Raw genomic sequence first — 17,239 nt, forward strand, 5'->3', positions numbered from 1 at the left:
TGGTTGGTGCCCCTACTGGTGAGAGCAAGCTTATGCCCCTTGGAGTATGGCACTTAACAGTGGCTAGTCATCACGCGTCTTCTTCGTGGAATAGTTTGGCGTCAGTACGGCACGGTGGAAAATAATGTCCATGAATTGGATTTTGTGTGGAACAGTCTATGAGGCTGGGCTTGAATTGGTCAATTCCTCTCCCTATCAGTGACATTTTTGTTGTCATGCACAGAAAGGTATTCCTGCTGACTGTTAAACTTGAAGCAAAACAAAGCAGAAAAAGGTATTCCTGAATGCTTTTTCCTCTACTGCTACTGTTCTGAGCTTTCTAGAATGATTGTTTTGTCTTTACCAAATTGCCATCAACGCACGTTTCGAATGGAAAGTGCCAGTCTGGTTCCAGAAATATTTGTGCAGAGGAACTGAGAAAACACTGTCTGCAATTTATTTGTCTCTTGATACAGAAGGCGTCTTCCGTCAGTCTAAACTCTAAATCCTGATAAAAGTTCCATCAATTATGACTATTTTTCTCGCTTACGCATCTCATGGCATTCAAAGATTTCCATTGACTTGACTTGACTTGGCATGTGACAGCTGGTCATCGGCCAAACACTGTAATGAGGACAGGAACAGTAGGGTAATGTCTACCACCAACAGGTCAGTGGCATTGAACTGCTCAGCTGTGACCAATGGCATCTGATTCCTTTTCTATGACGGGGAGGATGCATCTGACTGTGACGTGTTGCATCTTTTGGCATCGAGTCCTTTTCTAAGCTGTAATTGGTGTTTCCGTGAAGGCAGGGGCACAAGGATTGGACCCATTGGTCTACCGGAATAATGGAAATTATTGTTGGAGTAACTGTCAACACGGCACATGGCTACGGTTAGTGGAACATGGTAGACCACTCAATTCCCCTTGTCCACGCCTGAATTCCTGAAGAACGGATTTAATTTCTAGTAATAATTTATGGTTAGTCAGATTTCACCTTTTTTTAGGGAAACTCGGATTTCATCTTTGTTTGAGGCAAACTCGGATTCATTTTTGTAGGGAAATTTGGATTTTGTATGGAGATGTATAGTCTATGAGGCTGGGATTGAATCGGTCAATTGCTGTTACAAGCTTGTGAAGATGTATGGTTCATCCTCTGATCCTCTCTTGTGCTGACTGTTACACTTAAAGCAAGACAAAGCAGCAAAAAGGTATTCCTGATTGCTATTTCCATCCTCTACCCCTGCTGGCCTGTCAAGTCTTGGTTCAGAAAAATAGCTATGGCCTATCAAACTTCAACCTGGCTATGGGCATGAAAATCTTCCTGTGAGCAAGAAATTTGTTCAGATTTACAGAAACTGCTAGTTGCTACTGTTCTGAGTTTTCTAGAATATCTGTTTCACCTTTACCGAATTACCATTATCGTGCAATTTAATTAAATGAAAAGTGCCAATCTGGTTCCAGAAATATTGTATTTGTTTAGAGGAATTAAGAAAACACTGAAATTTATTTGTCCCTTGATACAGACGAACTCTGGATCCTGGAGAAAATTTCACACAATTATGGCTCTCATTTCATGCATCCGAAAATCATGATGTTTTATTGATTTCGCTTCTCACTGCATCCAAGAGCTTCCGTTGACTTGACTTGACTTGGCATGGCACAGCTGGGCACCTGTCAAGCACTTTATGAGGAACAAGAACAGAAGGCTGATGTCTGACTGTTCTTCTGTATACCACTAGAAAATTTGACCAGTGGGATCACCGCCAGAGGCGCGTCGAGTCCTTTTCTATGACTGGGAGGATGGCTGTGGCTGTGGCTGTGACGTGTTTACACTGCATTGGCGCTTCCGTGAAGGCAGGGGCACAATGACTCGACCCCATTGGTCTACCGGAATAATGGGGCAGTAACTGTCAACACGGCTACGGTTAGTAGGGCACTGTAGAGTGTAGACCACTCAAATCCGGTGCTCCACGTTTGAGTTTTTGAAAAATGGATATAAACTGAACCGTAAAAGATGTCTTATCTTTAGTTAAGGAGGTACTCCCTCCGTAAAGAAATATAAGAGCTTTTAGATCACTAGAGTTGTAATCTAAACACTCTTATATTTCTTTACAGAGGGAGTAGTAGATAACAGGTGTGTAAACAGTACTCCCTTCTTTCTTAGATACAAGTCTTTCTAGAGATTCCAATATGGACTACATGCGGAACATAATGAGTGAATCTATACTCACATTTGTATGTAGTCCATATTGGAATCTCTAAAAAAAGACTTACACACACACACACACACACACACACACACACACACACACACACACACGGAGGGAGTATGTTAGATTCGTGATTTATCTTCATCGACGGCGGTTGCTGTTCTGGTGCGTTGGTCCTATGAGGCCTTAGCACGATAACTTTTCGACTATGTACTATAACAAGTTGTGCCCGGCTCCGATGAGGGAGAGGTGATGACGGCGGCGTGCTTTGGCTTGCTTCGGTGCTTGTAGTCGTCGCTAGGTGGTCTACAAATTGGACGTACTAAAGAAAATACTTGAAGGAAAATCGGTGAAAAGTACCAGAGATTTGAGATTTGAGGGGGGGGGGACCAAAACCTGGAAAGTATCAGAGATTTGTGGTTATTTAAAAAAACATTTTTTTTCATTCAGAATTCATATTTTTTGGGAGAACATTCAGTTTTCATTTGAGCTTGTGGACGGTGGCCATAGGCCCACCGCATCACCTACGAAAATAAAAGTATTATATTCGCACAAGGCCCAAGGCCTCTGTAAGGGCCACAGCCATAACCGAGACATGTAAGTCCAAATCACTAAAAACAGTACCTCTTGGCCCTTGCAAATGTCACTCTCATCTTCCTTGGTAGTAAGTGACACACTACATGTGTGATACTTGTAGTTTTGTATTTTTTCTTGTAGATTTTTTTTTCAAAATGTTTTATCTCTTAAATCGTACATTCAAATCATGAGTCATTTTCATCATTGTGTTTCTTGCGTCAAGATCTTTGAAAGTAGATCCCATGTTAAGGTTAATACCATGCGTTCAGATCACGAGTCGTTTTCACAGTTGCGTTTCTCGCGTCGAGGTATTCTTTTTTTTGCGGGGTATCACGTCGAGATATTCAAAACTAAATCCTAAGTTATTTGATTTGGACAGACTATTTTAAAAAACAGAAACCAAAACAAAACTAAAAAAATTAGGAAATAAAAAATCAAAAACTTCAAAAAAGATAATAAAAAACCCGTAAACACATTTTGTGCCTTTTCACTTTTCGGCCGTGAAGCACGACTTTGTTTTCACTTTTTACGAAACACACCTGTACTGAGCACAATTGTGCTTTTTCACGTTGGGGAAACAAAGTTGTGCTTCACCGAAGCACAACCGTGCTTTTCATTTTTGTCAGAAGCATAGTTGTGCTTCACACGAAAGCACAACTATACTTCACCAAGAAGTACAACTAGGGGAAAACACCGTGTACTTCACGAGAGAAAAACACCTTTTAAAAACAAAACTAGGGGAAAACCATGCAAAATTTGAAAATCCAAAGAACACAAAAAATGTGTGCAAAAAAAAAAAACATGCGCTTGTGTGTGAGTCCAGCATGCAACATGTGGTGACGCTGGGACCCACCATGTCGCACGCTGGCACGCTCCTTGTTCCGTGAAGGGGTATCCGTCAATTAGTTGCTCTCCACATGACTGGGTACGTTAAATCTAGCACCAAGGTGCAACTCGAGTGACAAGCTGTAATAGGCCGACCCATTAGCCTCCACCCTCTTCCTGTTTTGTGAAGTTTCCGAAAGTTTCTGGCCATTTTTCTTTTCTCGTTTTGTGTTTTTGCCAGGTTGATTTACTCAGTTTTTGTGTTAAAAAATCATCAGTATTTTTAATTACTTTGCATTTTTCCCAATTTGTATCATTTTTAAATTCATGAATATTTTAAACTTTTGCAGTTTTTAAAAATCCGGATTTTTTTCTTAAAATCTACAAACATTTTCTGAGGTTACAAGTTTTTTGAGGTTGATTTTTCCTTGAACCAGTAGATGCTAGTATTCCCTGAATTGCAAGCGAGGCAGGCCAAGCGAAGCAATAACTTGGGTCGTGTCCCGCTAGGATTGCGTGCGAGCACTACTGCCCCACTCGACGCTTGCCCAAATCCTATTTGGTATCCTTAGCACCAGTTATATGCAAATCCGCAAAACGGAGCACACCCCCTCCACCTTGGGCAAAGCCAATTAATTTTATTTTATTTTACTTCTTGACAGCGCATCCATCACATGTTCAAATGTGATTCATGAAATTTTGTTGAATTCATTGGGTGTTGTATAACATTTTTTTTTCATTTTCTTAATTTCGCGATTTTTTTCACATGTGTGAACTTTTGCTCAATTTCATGAAATTTCCAAATCCATGACCATTTTTCAAATCCAAAACTTTTTTAATGCATAAACCTTTTTCAGATTCGTGATTTTTTCATATCTCTGAACTTTTTTGAATACACAATTTTTTTTAAATCAAGGATTTTTTCCAATTCCAGTAATATGTTTTGAATCCATGTTTTTTTTAAATCCATGAACTTTTTTCAAACCATGTACAAGTTTCTGGAACGTGTGAACTTCTTTCAAATCTACCAACTTTATTTGAATTCAGAAACATTTTTCATGTTCACGGATTTTTTTTTTTGAATTCATGAGCATTTTTATATTTTTCCAAACTTGAAACTTTTTGAATCCTGTGAAATTTTCATAAAATTCAATCATCAAATGGTCAAGCGGTGAACGGTTGACCGGTTCTTTCAAATGGTCGAACCAGTGGGAGGGGTCGAACATGCAAGCCGATGTGTGTTGAGCGATCAAGCGATGTTCTAGGAGCAATTTAAATTGGTCGACCCATTTGACGATAGCGTGAGCGCTGGCTAGCGATCTAGCTCTTAATGCGCGGAATAGAGGCTCTGTCGAAGCTAAAGGCGCCAAATAGGAAGTCCCACTCGAAGACGTCCTATTCGGCACTTCAGGTGCCGAAAAGGGCAACACACGCTTGGTAGGCTAGTTTGTGGGCCGCGACTCAATTCCCTCTCCGCCCTCTCACTCGTCCGCCATCTTTGCAGTTTTTGCTCGCTATACTTACTATACTAAGGACCTGTTCTGATCTCCTCCAGCTACACGCTTCACAAACTCCACGGATGAAATTGTCCTGGATGTTTGGACTTCGAGAAGCTGGCTTCTCAAAGCTACGCTCAATGGTAGTGCAAAATCGTGAAGCAGCCTTGGCCCAGCTCCACCTATATGGAAAGCTGGAGTTAGTCAATATTACAACTGAACTGCCACCACCAAGTCAAGCCATCGAACTAGTACGCTCGTGCGAATCAACCTGTGGTTGAGTTGGTTAGGTGGACAGTGGTATCCCCAACCCACCAGGGTTCAAATCCTGATGCTCGCATTATTCCTGAATTTATTTCAGAATTTTCGGCGATGCGCTTTCAGTGGGAAGAGACGTTCCCGTTGACGACGAGGCGCCTACGGTGACTTCGTAAATTTCAAGATGATATGCCGGCTCAGTCTCTCGGAGGTGCTCATAGGGGTAGGGTGTGCGTGTGTGCGTTCATAGGGGTGAGTGTATGCGCGTGTATATGAGCGCTTGTGTCTGTACTGATGCTCAAAAAAAAATAACTAGTACGCTCGCTGGGACATATCCTCCTCGTTCCCTGGCTCGTGATCCCTCGTTGTTGCTGTAGGTGGCCCAATTTGGACTGCCTTTAGTCGGCCCAACTAGCCCGAACAGGCCACAACCTTGCCAGCTGGGCTGTATCGCTGGGAAAAGCTGCAAACCGAGCCGAACATATTTTTCCATCACTGCTTAGAGTTAGAAGCTACTGTGAGAAGCCATATTTGTGAAGCTTTGGGAAGCTAAAGGAGATCAGAACAAAACCTAACATAATTCATGCAGTAGAAAAAGATAACAAATTCGTAGAACCAGGCATTTTGAAAAAAGTCTGAAAAATCTGTTGACCATTCACTGTCGAAAAGGAAAAAAAATCATGAATTTGGGAAAAACGTTCAGTTGTGGGAAAATATTCAAAATTAATTCATAATTTTCAAAAAAAATCACCAATTTTGGGAAAAAATCTTAAATTAAAAAAATTCATAAATTTGATAAATGCACATGAATTTTTAAAACAAGTTCGAAAATTTGAAAAATGTTCAGAAATTTTGAACAAAAAAATTTGAAAACGAAATTTGCAAAATAAAATATTGCAGGAATTATGAAAAGTTCAGGAATTTGATTTTTTTTGCAATTTTTAAAAAAGAGCACACATTTAGGAAAAATAAAAAAAGGAAAAGGGAAAATAAAAATAAAAATAAAACCAAAAAAATGTGTTTTAGAGGAAAATTACCATGACTAAGGTCCACGGTTCTTTGGCGGCCGTCGGATGCCACACTGCAAAACTGCAGAGTTTCTTGTAGCTGCAACCTCTTATCCCACCACGACCGTTCTGTGGCTCCCCGCGTCCGTCCCCATGTCATCCCCGGCGTGCCGTCCCGGCCTCCCGGCGCCTCGCCGGCAGGCGACGCTCCTCCCCCGCCCAGCCGCTCCGCCGTCCGTCTCGAAGCGGGCTGTTCATCGGACAAGACCTGCTCACTCCACCTTCGAGTTCTCCTCCTCTCCTGGCCGCCGCCGCCGTGCTCGGGTCATCTCTTCTTGCCACGGTAAGCAGCTCTAGCTTGCTTCGATGGACATTTGCAGATTGTTTGAGGCACTTGTCGATCCTAGTTTAGATGATTTGCTAGCACTGCTGTCTACAAAGATTAGTGGTCGAACTGAAGCGCATTGCCCGTGTTGAGTGCGGTGCGCCCCTTGTCAAGGACTGTGAAGTTTCTGTAAGATGTGATTGTTAATACGGCCAGTAGGATTTAGAAGCAGAATGTAGTTTGTCCGAATGTTGAAAATACAGAACTGTAAACTGTATTTTGGAATCAGGGTACCTGTTACATTTGTATGGATGGAAAAACTCTGAATAAAACAATCCGGAACTGAATAGCAAATGACCATCCAACTTGCGTGGAACCAAAATATGTCGTTAAGAAACATATGTATATGTCCTCTGAAACCCAAAATTGTCATTTGTGGCCTCTTTAGGCAGCATCATTTGGGGCTCCTGATCTTGTACTTTGAAGCTTGATCTCTAGCCGCCGAAGAGCAGAGACGCCTTTTGATAAGACGATTCTCGTGGTCTTCAACGACCCTGGGATAATTTCAGGACACGGATTCTTTTGGAAACTAAATTTAGTTTTATTAATTCTACTGATTTGACAATATTTCAAATGGTACTGACCTTGGCTTTGTTCTTTTACTACCTTTTTACAGGTGGTATGCTAGAAAGAAGGAGACTACTGTTGATTCCTGCAATTAGTCTCACCATTGGCTCCCTTCAGTACAGTCTGGAGAAGGGAGCAGCAAAAGCTGAATTTACTGACAGTGAGTTTTCAATCAATATCCTCCCATCTGAAAATAGACAGGTTTTTCTCTACTATAACACATCCTTTGAAGTTTCAACCTGTATTTGTAAACCTCATAGGTATCAGGTATCATCAATGCTTGTTTACTGAAATCTGCTACAATGACATTGTAGAAGAGACATTACTTGTTAGACTAAAAATAATTTTACCTTAAGTCCGTGATCTGTCATACCTTGTTTTTCACATGTTTATTAGACATTATTTTGTTGGTTTGTCTCTTGGTACTACAGAAAAATCTTTCAACTTAAGAAGGTACTGGGGGCTGACATATATAGCTAACTGCTGCTAAATGAGCTTCTATTTAAAAGTTTAAGTTGTCTAGTTTTCCGTTCAAAACTCATATAGGTGTTCATAAGTAAAATGTGCAATCAAGCGTAACTCTTTGATGTTGCAATTATAGTGCCAGCGCTTCGTGGGAAGGATTATGGGAAGACGAAAATGAGTTACCCAGATTACACTGAAACAGAATCAGGCCTCCAATACAAGGTGCTTACACTGCCATTCGATGGTTCCTGCATAATACTCAAAAGTTCAGATTTTTTAGGTTCACAATTCTCACGAGGAATTACAGGACTTGCGGGTTGGAGAGGGCCCATCCCCAAAGAAGGGAGAGACAGTAGTGGTGAGTATTTTGCATGTATGTTCTTCAGCTTTATTTGTCCACGATGTTGACTTGGGTTTGTGAATGCCCATCAGATTGATTGGGATGGGTACACAATTGGATACTACGGGCGCATTTTTGAAGCTCGAAACAAGACCAAAGGTGGTTCGTTTGAGGTACAAATGCTGCCTGAAGATGAACCAAAAAAGATTCGCAGCTTCCTTGGCATATATATTTGTTGAAGTACAAACTGAGTTATTCCTTCAGTTCGATCAATGCCCCCGTTTTGCATTTCAATGTAGGGTGGTGATAAAGAATTCTTCAAGTTCAAGTTTGGATCAGGACAGGTGATTTACTAATAAGCACTGAGTACTACTCAAATACTCCCTCTGGTTCCTAATAGTTACCTTTTTGGACGTCTGCATGATCTCCAACATACAACTTTGACAAATAACTTCTGTAATCATATATATTTGTAAATACCACAAAATTATATATTCGAAAACTTGCCAGTATCCAATCTAAACGCTTCAAATATATTGGTAGTTACTATTTTCAAAGTAACTTTGTCTGTGATCAAAACAACAACTTCATTAAAACTCGGGTGAGTAGTTCGCCTACACTTAATTACAATTAGAAGTTTGCGCTCCATTGTGTAGTCTGATTCTACTATTTGTTACTTGCTGACAACTAGCATTCTTAATAACATGAATTAGGTAATACCAGCCTTTGAGGAGGCTATGACAGGCATGCGGCCAGGTGGAGTTAGAAGGTCAGTCCCACATTTCTGTAACCACAATTTCTAAACGTATGAACACAACTTTTAACCATATTATTGATGCCCACACACTCCAGGATAATAGTATCACCGGATATTGGATACCCAGATAATGACTTGAACAAGTTAGGCCCAAAACCAACAACATTTTCGGTAATATATTTCCCATAAAATAGAATTTTTTTTCTATAATTTTGATGATTACATAACAAAGGCACCTTATTTTTCCTACAGGGACAAAGAGCTCTAGATTTCGTTCTAAGGAATCAAGGATTAATAGATAAAACTCTCCTGTTTGACATTGAGCTTATCAGAATAATTCCAAGTCAATAGTATACGAGGTTCCTCCCTTTCCCCAAAGTAAATCTTACTTGTCATTTTGTCTTGTTCAACTGAATAAAAAGTTAGAAGCTTGGGCTATTGCAGGGTAATTTCGATAACCATTGGGAGGAAAGGAGCATACTGTTTGAGCATGCAATCAAATCCTTTGATGGCCATCGGATATGTAAATGTACTGTATATACTATATACTTGAGTATCAACAAAAAACATTCATATCGCGGACCCATTTTGTTGTTACTGGAAAATAACACCACGGTCCCAAAATAAGTGTGTCAACCTTAGTGCAAATTTAAAACACTTATTTTGGGACGGAGGGAGTACTAAGAAGAATTTTAAAGTGCAACCAGATAGATCCTATCTATTCTTGAATTAGACAACTTTTTCACACTCCCTAGATTGGGTTAATAGATAAATACTTACATCACACAACTTACGCCACACGAAAAATTATGTAATATTCCAAAAAGGATGCAGCATTTCCTGCCTTTTTTTGTACACTACTTAGATTAATGTTAAAGCCTATATCTTAGGGTTAGAGAGGGAACCACATATCCATAATACACTCAAGAGAGAACATGAGCAACTAACAACATATGCTTCAATGGTTTTGCTCTTAATTTTTCGCCATGTCTAGGAGCTGAAAGCCTCAGCCTCTGTGGCATGACCATAATCTGTAATCAAATTTGACCGGACACTGTCTCGAATTGTGTTTATTTTGAATTATAATTTCATGAATCAAGCATACGGAGTGGATTTTCCCTGATATTTTCTCCAGTGTGTATTTTTTTATCTGCCAAATTAATGCAGCAAGTATAGTGCAAAATTTATCTCATAGTCATTTGTTCTTCTGTGTTTTATCCTGTTTTATTTTATGTCCCTTATGTGTGCATGTCTTACGCTCGAATCTGAAGATACGTTTTTCCCAAATTTGTGTGCGAAATCATGCTGTTTCATGAGACATTGTTGCAGAATTTCTGTGTTCGAACCAAATCATTTAACTCTGTCAATGAGAGGACTGGATTTCTAGATACCAAATTTCGCCGGCAACCAACATTTGATCCTTTGAGCTGAATTTTCAGTTTTCCCGCTTTAAGTTTTCTTCCAGATATATTGTGATAGTAGGTTTGACCTTCTCTAACTTTAATGATCTTGATTTGGAGCTTCCAAACCTCGTGTCATTTGATCTAAGGTCCTATTCATTCTAGGTCATCTTTGTGCCAACCTGTGAAGTTTTTACTTGTTGTGTTTATACTTAGTCACACATTTGTTCATGTTTGGGCCCCTCACTCATTAAATTTCTATGAATGAGATTTTTAGTAACTCCTTGTATCAACTTCGCTTTAGAACATTGCATTCATCAATGAACACAAAACACTATAATACCATGATGTACATGTGTTACCAAAGATAGCATTAGCCTGGTGTGTTTGTCGCACCCATGACTCGTGCACATTACTATTCTTATTTGAATTTGTGGTCTAAACAGCATATATCATATACCTATTTTTTAAAATAAAGGAAATTTCATTGAATTGATATATCGAGGTGATACAACCAAATCAAAAAAATGCCTGGCCTTTGCATAGCGAGATGCACAAAACCAACAAGTCCGACAGACCCAAAAATAATCATCGTTTTACAGTAAAAATAAGTCAATCCAACCTAGGGTGCGGCAGTTCCTATCCAGAGATTACACCGCCATCCATGGAGGGAGAAAAACTCCCTGTCCGTATGCTCCAGCCGTGTAGACGCCATTATAAAAATGTCTCTGTCCTCTGGCCTTGGCAGGATACACTAAGTACGGAGCCATCACATACATGCATGAATAACCTTTGAAGTCAAGGTTGCGGGCTGCCGTCCTATGCACGGCCTTGACCAGAGAGTCCTCGTCAGTTGCTGTTGTACCATCAACACCGATGGAGTGACGACCGCTATGTCTCAGCGGTGAGGGAGTGAAGTCGGCAGCAACAATTTTTGTGGAGCCAATACAATTGACTATAGTTGTGTTGTAAGAACATGGCTTTCTTTTGGCGCCGAATACCATGGAAATTTCGCAGTGTGGCTTGAGTTCTCATGGGTAGGGGGCATTGGATAACTGTTCGTGTATTCTCTTGAGATGGGTGACCTCAGTTTTGACCTTCCCGGGTTTAAATATTTTTGGGTTATAGCTTTGGAACCTTTTCACTTGGTCCACATATGGCCCTACTCATGAGTACGTGATCCTTTTGCCTGAATGGTGAAGTTGTTAATTAGTGTCTTAATTTTAAGGTAATTCGCACATTTGTTCACACTTGATTTCACGCTTTCAATTTTAATACATGTGTTTTTATACACATAGCAAATACCTTTCCAGGAACTCCTCCTACTGACTCACTGAGAGCCACCACTGAACACAAGCACAACACTCCAGTACCATAATGACCATGTGCTACTCAAGATACATCAGCCTGTCATATTTATGAGTCAAGCACATTACTCTTCTAATTTAGAGACGTGGCCTACATTGTATGTGGCATATCAATATATATGCCACACTTTTTCCAATGGTGCTAGCGCAATACTCTATGCTTGTTACTCCTACAAGATGAACAAGGACTTGGTATTCTATCGAAGCATACTATGGGGTTGGGAAGGATCAGGAAAAGTAGCAGCACATCGGCTATTTTTGTAGCTAGGAACTACTTGATGACTTGCCCACGGTTCACCTTTCAAACTCCCATGTCATATTCTGCTTCCAGAAAATGTTATCTCCACATCTTGTAGGGGTGAGATGTGGGGCGGATTTCTTTCTGAATTGTGGCCCTTTCTATTAGGTTCATCCGATTGAAATTGTGGCAAAGCTGTCACAGGTTCGCAAGCAGAGATTCAGCGGGCAGCCTGTGTCTGCTTTTTTTATAGATGAAACAGTGCGACTTTATTATGTAGTATCAAAGTTTACAGGGACACACAAATTTTCTGCAGGAGAATTTAGCCACACGTATCATCCCACATGAAGGGAGAACACATTATTGCTAATCTCTGTGCTTCCCTGTTGCTTTTGCACTGCTTGTGGTGGAAGTTGCATGACCCGAAAGAGTTACTCATTTCCTTGATGTCATGCAGAACCATGTAGTGACCTCCGAAGTTCTTTGGCAACTCAAGTTCCCGGATGATTCTCGGACAGTCTGATGATATGTGAATCTTATAAAGGCCTAGGTCGTCTTCCAAAGAAACGGCTTCCCGGCATGTGATAACCTCTAGTAGTTTAGGGTGCGTGATCCCAGCATACGTTACCGTTGATGCTCCTTGGTACGTGCCATGCTCATCACGACAAACAACCCTTACCGCCCCTTGGTTTATCGTCTTTGCCACTACTCCATCGACGTTTAGTTTCATGAACCCCTGTGGCCGAGGAATCCATCGTGGCGTTGCCCGGTGTCTGATCGGTGTTGGCCCCTGCATAGCCGTTCCGAGTGTGGTAATCTGTTCAATGTATCTGGTTATGAATGTGTGGTTTGAGAGTGGAGTCTGGTATTCATTCTCATGTATAATGCGCCTCCGAGCCTACCAAATAGCCCACAGAGTAACTAGGATTTCGATGAACTTCTCACTCTCAGCGTCTCACTCTACTTGGAGAGCCATAATTTTGCATCTGGTGTTGTATCTCCATAGATCAGCAATGAAGAATCATCATCTCTCAATCCACAAACACTTGCCACCATGTTACAGTCGAGGAGTGAATGACTCCAAGTATCATTGGCTCCATATTTTGGTGAGCTCGCACCTCGTCCGTTGCTAGAGAAGACCGATAGAGTCTCCATGCGAACATGGGGATTTGCGGCGGAACCTTTGTTTTCCAAAGACGCTTCCACCCCCTCTCCCGTAGCTCAAAGTTTGAGTTTTCCATTTCACCATTAATCCAAGCTTCGTGCTGAATTTTTGTGTCAACGAGCAACTTGTAACGTGATTGGACAGTGAAAAGGAGCCTGTCTTCTCATAGTGCCAAGCCCAAAGATCTCCACAATTTGAGTGACACAAACGAATCTGATGAATGATGTTTGTGTCCATTGGAAGGAGGTGTGGCTTTAGGGTTACCATTTTTGGACGTCTGCATGATCTCCAACATACAACTTTGACAAATAACTTCTGTAATTATATATTTCTACATACCACAAAATTATATATTTGAAAACTTGCCAGTATCCAATCTAAACGCTTCAAATATATTGGTAGTTACTGTTTTCAAAGTAACTTTGTCTGTGATCAAAACAACAACATTAAAACTCGGGTGAGTAGAACGCTTACACTTAATTACAATTAGAAGTTTGTGCTCCATTGTGTAGTCTAATTCTACTATTTGTTACTTGCTGACAAGTAGCATTCTTAATAACATGAATTAGGTAATACCAGCCTTTGAGGAGGCTATGACAGGCATGCGGCTAGGTGGAGTTAGAAGGTCAGTCCCACATTTCTGTAACCACAATTTCTAAACGTATGAACACAACTTTTAACCATATTATTGATGCCCACACACTCCAGGATAATAGTATCACCGGATATTGGATACCCAGATAATGATTTGAACAAGTTAGGCCCAAAACCAACAACATTTTCGGTAATATATTTCCCATAAAATAGATTTTTTTCTATAATTTTGATGATTACATAACAAAGGCACCTTATTTTTCCTACAGGGACAAAGAGCCCTAGATTTCGTTCTAAGGAATCAAGGATTAATAGATAAAACTCTCCTGTTTGACATTGAGCTTATCAGAATAATTCCAAGTCAATAGTATACGAGGTTCCTCCGTTTCCCCATAGTAAATCTTACTTGTCATTTTGTCTTGTTCAACTGAATAAAAAGTTAGAAGCTTGGGCTATTGCAGGGTAATTTCGATAACCATTGGGAGGAAAGGAGCATACTGTTTGAGCATGCAATCAAATCCTTTGATGGCCATTGGATATGTAAATGTACTGTATATACCATATACTTGAGTATCAACAAAAAACATTGATATCGCGGACCCATTTTGTTGTTACTGAAAAATAGCACCTCCGTCCCAAAATAAGTGTCTCAACCTTAGTGCAAATTTAAAACACTTATTTTGGGACTGAGGGAGTACTAAGAAGAATTTTTAAGTGCAACCAGATAGATCCTATCATTCTTGAACTAGACAACTTTTTCACACTCCCTAGATTGGGTTAATAGATAAATACTTACATCACATAACTTACGCCACACGAAAAATTATGTAATATTCCAAAAAGGATGCAGCATTTTCCTGCCTTTTTTGCACACTACTTAGATTAATGTTAAAGCCTATATCTTAGGGTTAGAGAGGGAACCACATATCCATAATACACTCAAGAGAGAACATGAGCAACTAACAACATAAGCTTCAATACTTTTGCTCTTAATTTTTCGCCATGTCTAGGAGCTGAAAGCCTCAGCCTCTGTGGCATGACCATAATCTGTAATCAAATTTGACTGGACACTGTCTCGAATTGTGTTTATTTTGAATTATAATTTCATGAATCAAGCATACGGAGTGGATTTTCCCTGATATTTTCTCCAGTGTGTATTTTTTTATCTGCCAAATTAACGCAGCAAGTATAGTGCAAAATTTATCTCATAGTCATTTGTTCTTCTGTGTTTTATCCTGTTTTATTTTATCTCCCTTATGTGTGCATGTCTTACGCTCGAATCTGAAGATACGTTTTCCCCAAATTTGTGTGCGAAATCATGCTGTTTCATGAGACATTGTTGCAGAATTTCTGTGTTCGAACCATATCATTTAACTCTGTCAATGAGAGGACTGGATTTCTAGATACCAAATTTCGCCGGCAACCAACATTTGATCCTTTGTGCTGAATTTTCAGTTTTCCCGCTTTAAGTTTTCTTCCAAATATATTGTGATAGTAGGTTTGACCTTCTCTAACTTTAATGATCTTGATTCAGAGCTTCCAAACCTCGTGTCATTTGATCTAAGGTCCTATTCATTCTAGGTCATCTTTGTGCCAACCTGTGAAGTTTTTACTTGTTGTGTTTATACTTAGTCACACATTTGTTCATGTTTGGGCCCCTCACTCATTAAATTTCTATGAATGAGATTTTTAGTAACTCCTTGTATCAACTTCGCTTTAGAACATTGCATTCATCAATGAACACAAAACACTACAATACTATGATGTACATGTGTTACCAAAGATAGCATTAGCCTGGTGTGTTTGTCGCACCCATGACTCGTGCACATTACTATTCTTATTTGAATTTGTGGTCTAAACAGCATATATCATATACCTATTTTTTAAAATAAAGGACATTTCATTGAATTGATATATCGAGGTCATACAACCAAATCGAAAAAATGCCTGGCCTTTGCATAGAGAGATGCACACAGCCAACAAGTCCAACAGACCCAAAAATAAATATCGTTTTATAGTAAAAATAAGTCAATCCAACCTAGGGTGCGGCAGTTCCTATCCAGAGATTACACCGCCATCCATGGAGGGAGAAAAACTCCCTGTCCGTATGCTCCAGCCGTATAGACGCCATTATAAAAATGTCTCTGTCCTTTGGCCTTGGCAGGATACACTAAGTATGGAGCCATCGCGTACATGCATGAATAACCTTTGAAGTCAAGGTTGCGGGCTGCCGTCCTATGCATGGACTTGGACATAGAGTCCTCGTCAGTTGCCGTTGTACCATCAACACCGACGGAGTGACGACCGCTGTGTCTCAGCAGTGAGGGAGTGAAGTCGGCAGCAACAATTTTTGTGGAGCCAATACAATTGACTATAGTTGTGTTGTAAGAACATGGCTTTCTTTTGGCGCCGAATACCATGGAAATTTCGCAGTGTGGCTTGAGTTCTCATGGGTAGGGGGCATTGGATAACTGTTCGTGTATTCTCTTGAGATGGGTGACCTTAGTTTTGACCTTCCTGGGTTTAAATATTTTTGGGTTATAGCTTTGGAACCTTTTCACTTGGTCCACATATGGCCCTACTCATGAGTAGGTGATCCTTTTGCCTGAATGGTGAAGTTGTTAATTAGTGTCTTAATTTTAAGGTAATTTGCACATTTGTTCACACTTGTTTCACGCTTTCAATTTTAATACATGTGTTTTTATACACATAGCAAATACCTTTCCAGGAACTCCTCCTACTGACTCACTGAGAGCCACCACTGAACACAAGCACAACACTCCAGTACCATAATGACCATGTGCTACTCAAGATACATCAGCCTGTCATATTTATGAGTCAAGCACATTACTCTTCTAATTTAGAGACGTGGCCTACATTGTATGTGGCATATCAATATATATGCCACACTTTTTCCAATGGTGCCAGCGCAATACTCTATGCTTGTTACTCCTACAAGATGAACAAGGACTTGGTATTCTATCGAAGCATACTATGGGGTTGGGAAGGATCAGGAAAAGTAGCAGCACATCGGCTATTTTTGTAGCTAGGAACTACTTGATGACTTGCCCACGGTTCACCTTTCAAACTCCCATGTCATATTCTGCTTCCAGAAAATGTTATCTCCACATCTTGTAGGGGTGAGATGTGGGGCGGATTTCTTTCTGAATTGTGGCCCTTTCTATTAGGTTCATCCGATTGAAATTGTAGCAAAGCTGTCACAGGTTCGTAAGCAGAGATTCAGCGGGCAGCCTGTGTCTGCTTTTTTTATAGATGAAACAATGCGACTTTATTATGTAGTATCAAAGTTTACAGGGATACACACATTTTCTGGAGGAGATTTTAGCCAAACGTATCATCCCACATGAAGGGAGAACACATTATTGCTAATCTCTGTGCTTCCGTGTTGCTGTTGCAGTGCTTGTGGTGGAAGTTGCATGACCCGAAAGAGTTACTCATTTCCTTGATGTCATGCAGAACCATGTAGTGACCTCCGAAGTTCTTTGGCAACTCAAGTTCCCGGATGACTCTCGGACAGTCTGATGATATGTCAATCTTATAAAGGCCTAGGTCGTCTTCCAAAGAAACGGCTTCCCATGTGACCTC

At 40.3% G+C, this 17,239-nt stretch overlaps 2 protein-coding genes across 3 annotated transcripts; both read left to right on the forward strand.

Moving 5' to 3' along the window:
* LOC123043333 (uncharacterized) lies at positions 1 to 1,501 on the forward strand. The gene is made up of 4 exons (XM_044465751.1): positions 1 to 274; positions 586 to 648; positions 789 to 874; positions 1,040 to 1,501. Exons 1-4 carry the CDS (start codon positions 159 to 161, stop codon positions 1,075 to 1,077), a joined length of 303 nt encoding a protein of 100 aa, XP_044321686.1. The 5' UTR covers positions 1 to 158; the 3' UTR covers positions 1,078 to 1,501.
* A 4,919-nt stretch (positions 1,502 to 6,420) lies between these two features.
* On the forward strand, positions 6,421 to 9,455 carry LOC123043334 (peptidyl-prolyl cis-trans isomerase FKBP19, chloroplastic). Of its 2 annotated transcripts, XM_044465752.1 has the most exons (10): positions 6,421 to 6,698; positions 7,357 to 7,467; positions 7,909 to 7,994; positions 8,080 to 8,130; positions 8,205 to 8,285; positions 8,412 to 8,456; positions 8,826 to 8,881; positions 8,965 to 9,040; positions 9,122 to 9,228; positions 9,314 to 9,455. In XM_044465752.1, exons 1-9 carry the CDS (start codon positions 6,422 to 6,424, stop codon positions 9,218 to 9,220), a joined length of 882 nt encoding a protein of 293 aa, XP_044321687.1. In that variant the 5' UTR covers position 6,421; the 3' UTR covers positions 9,221 to 9,228; positions 9,314 to 9,455. The 2 variants fall into 2 exon arrangements, 1 of the variants encoding a protein (XP_044321687.1); XR_006419144.1 differs by lacking the exon at positions 8,965 to 9,040.
* The last annotated feature ends 7,784 nt before the right edge of the window (positions 9,456 to 17,239 follow it).

This window comes from Triticum aestivum, chromosome 2B, assembly GCF_018294505.1.
Source record: "Triticum aestivum cultivar Chinese Spring chromosome 2B, IWGSC CS RefSeq v2.1, whole genome shotgun sequence".
NCBI classification, from domain to species: domain Eukaryota; kingdom Viridiplantae; phylum Streptophyta; class Magnoliopsida; order Poales; family Poaceae; genus Triticum; species Triticum aestivum.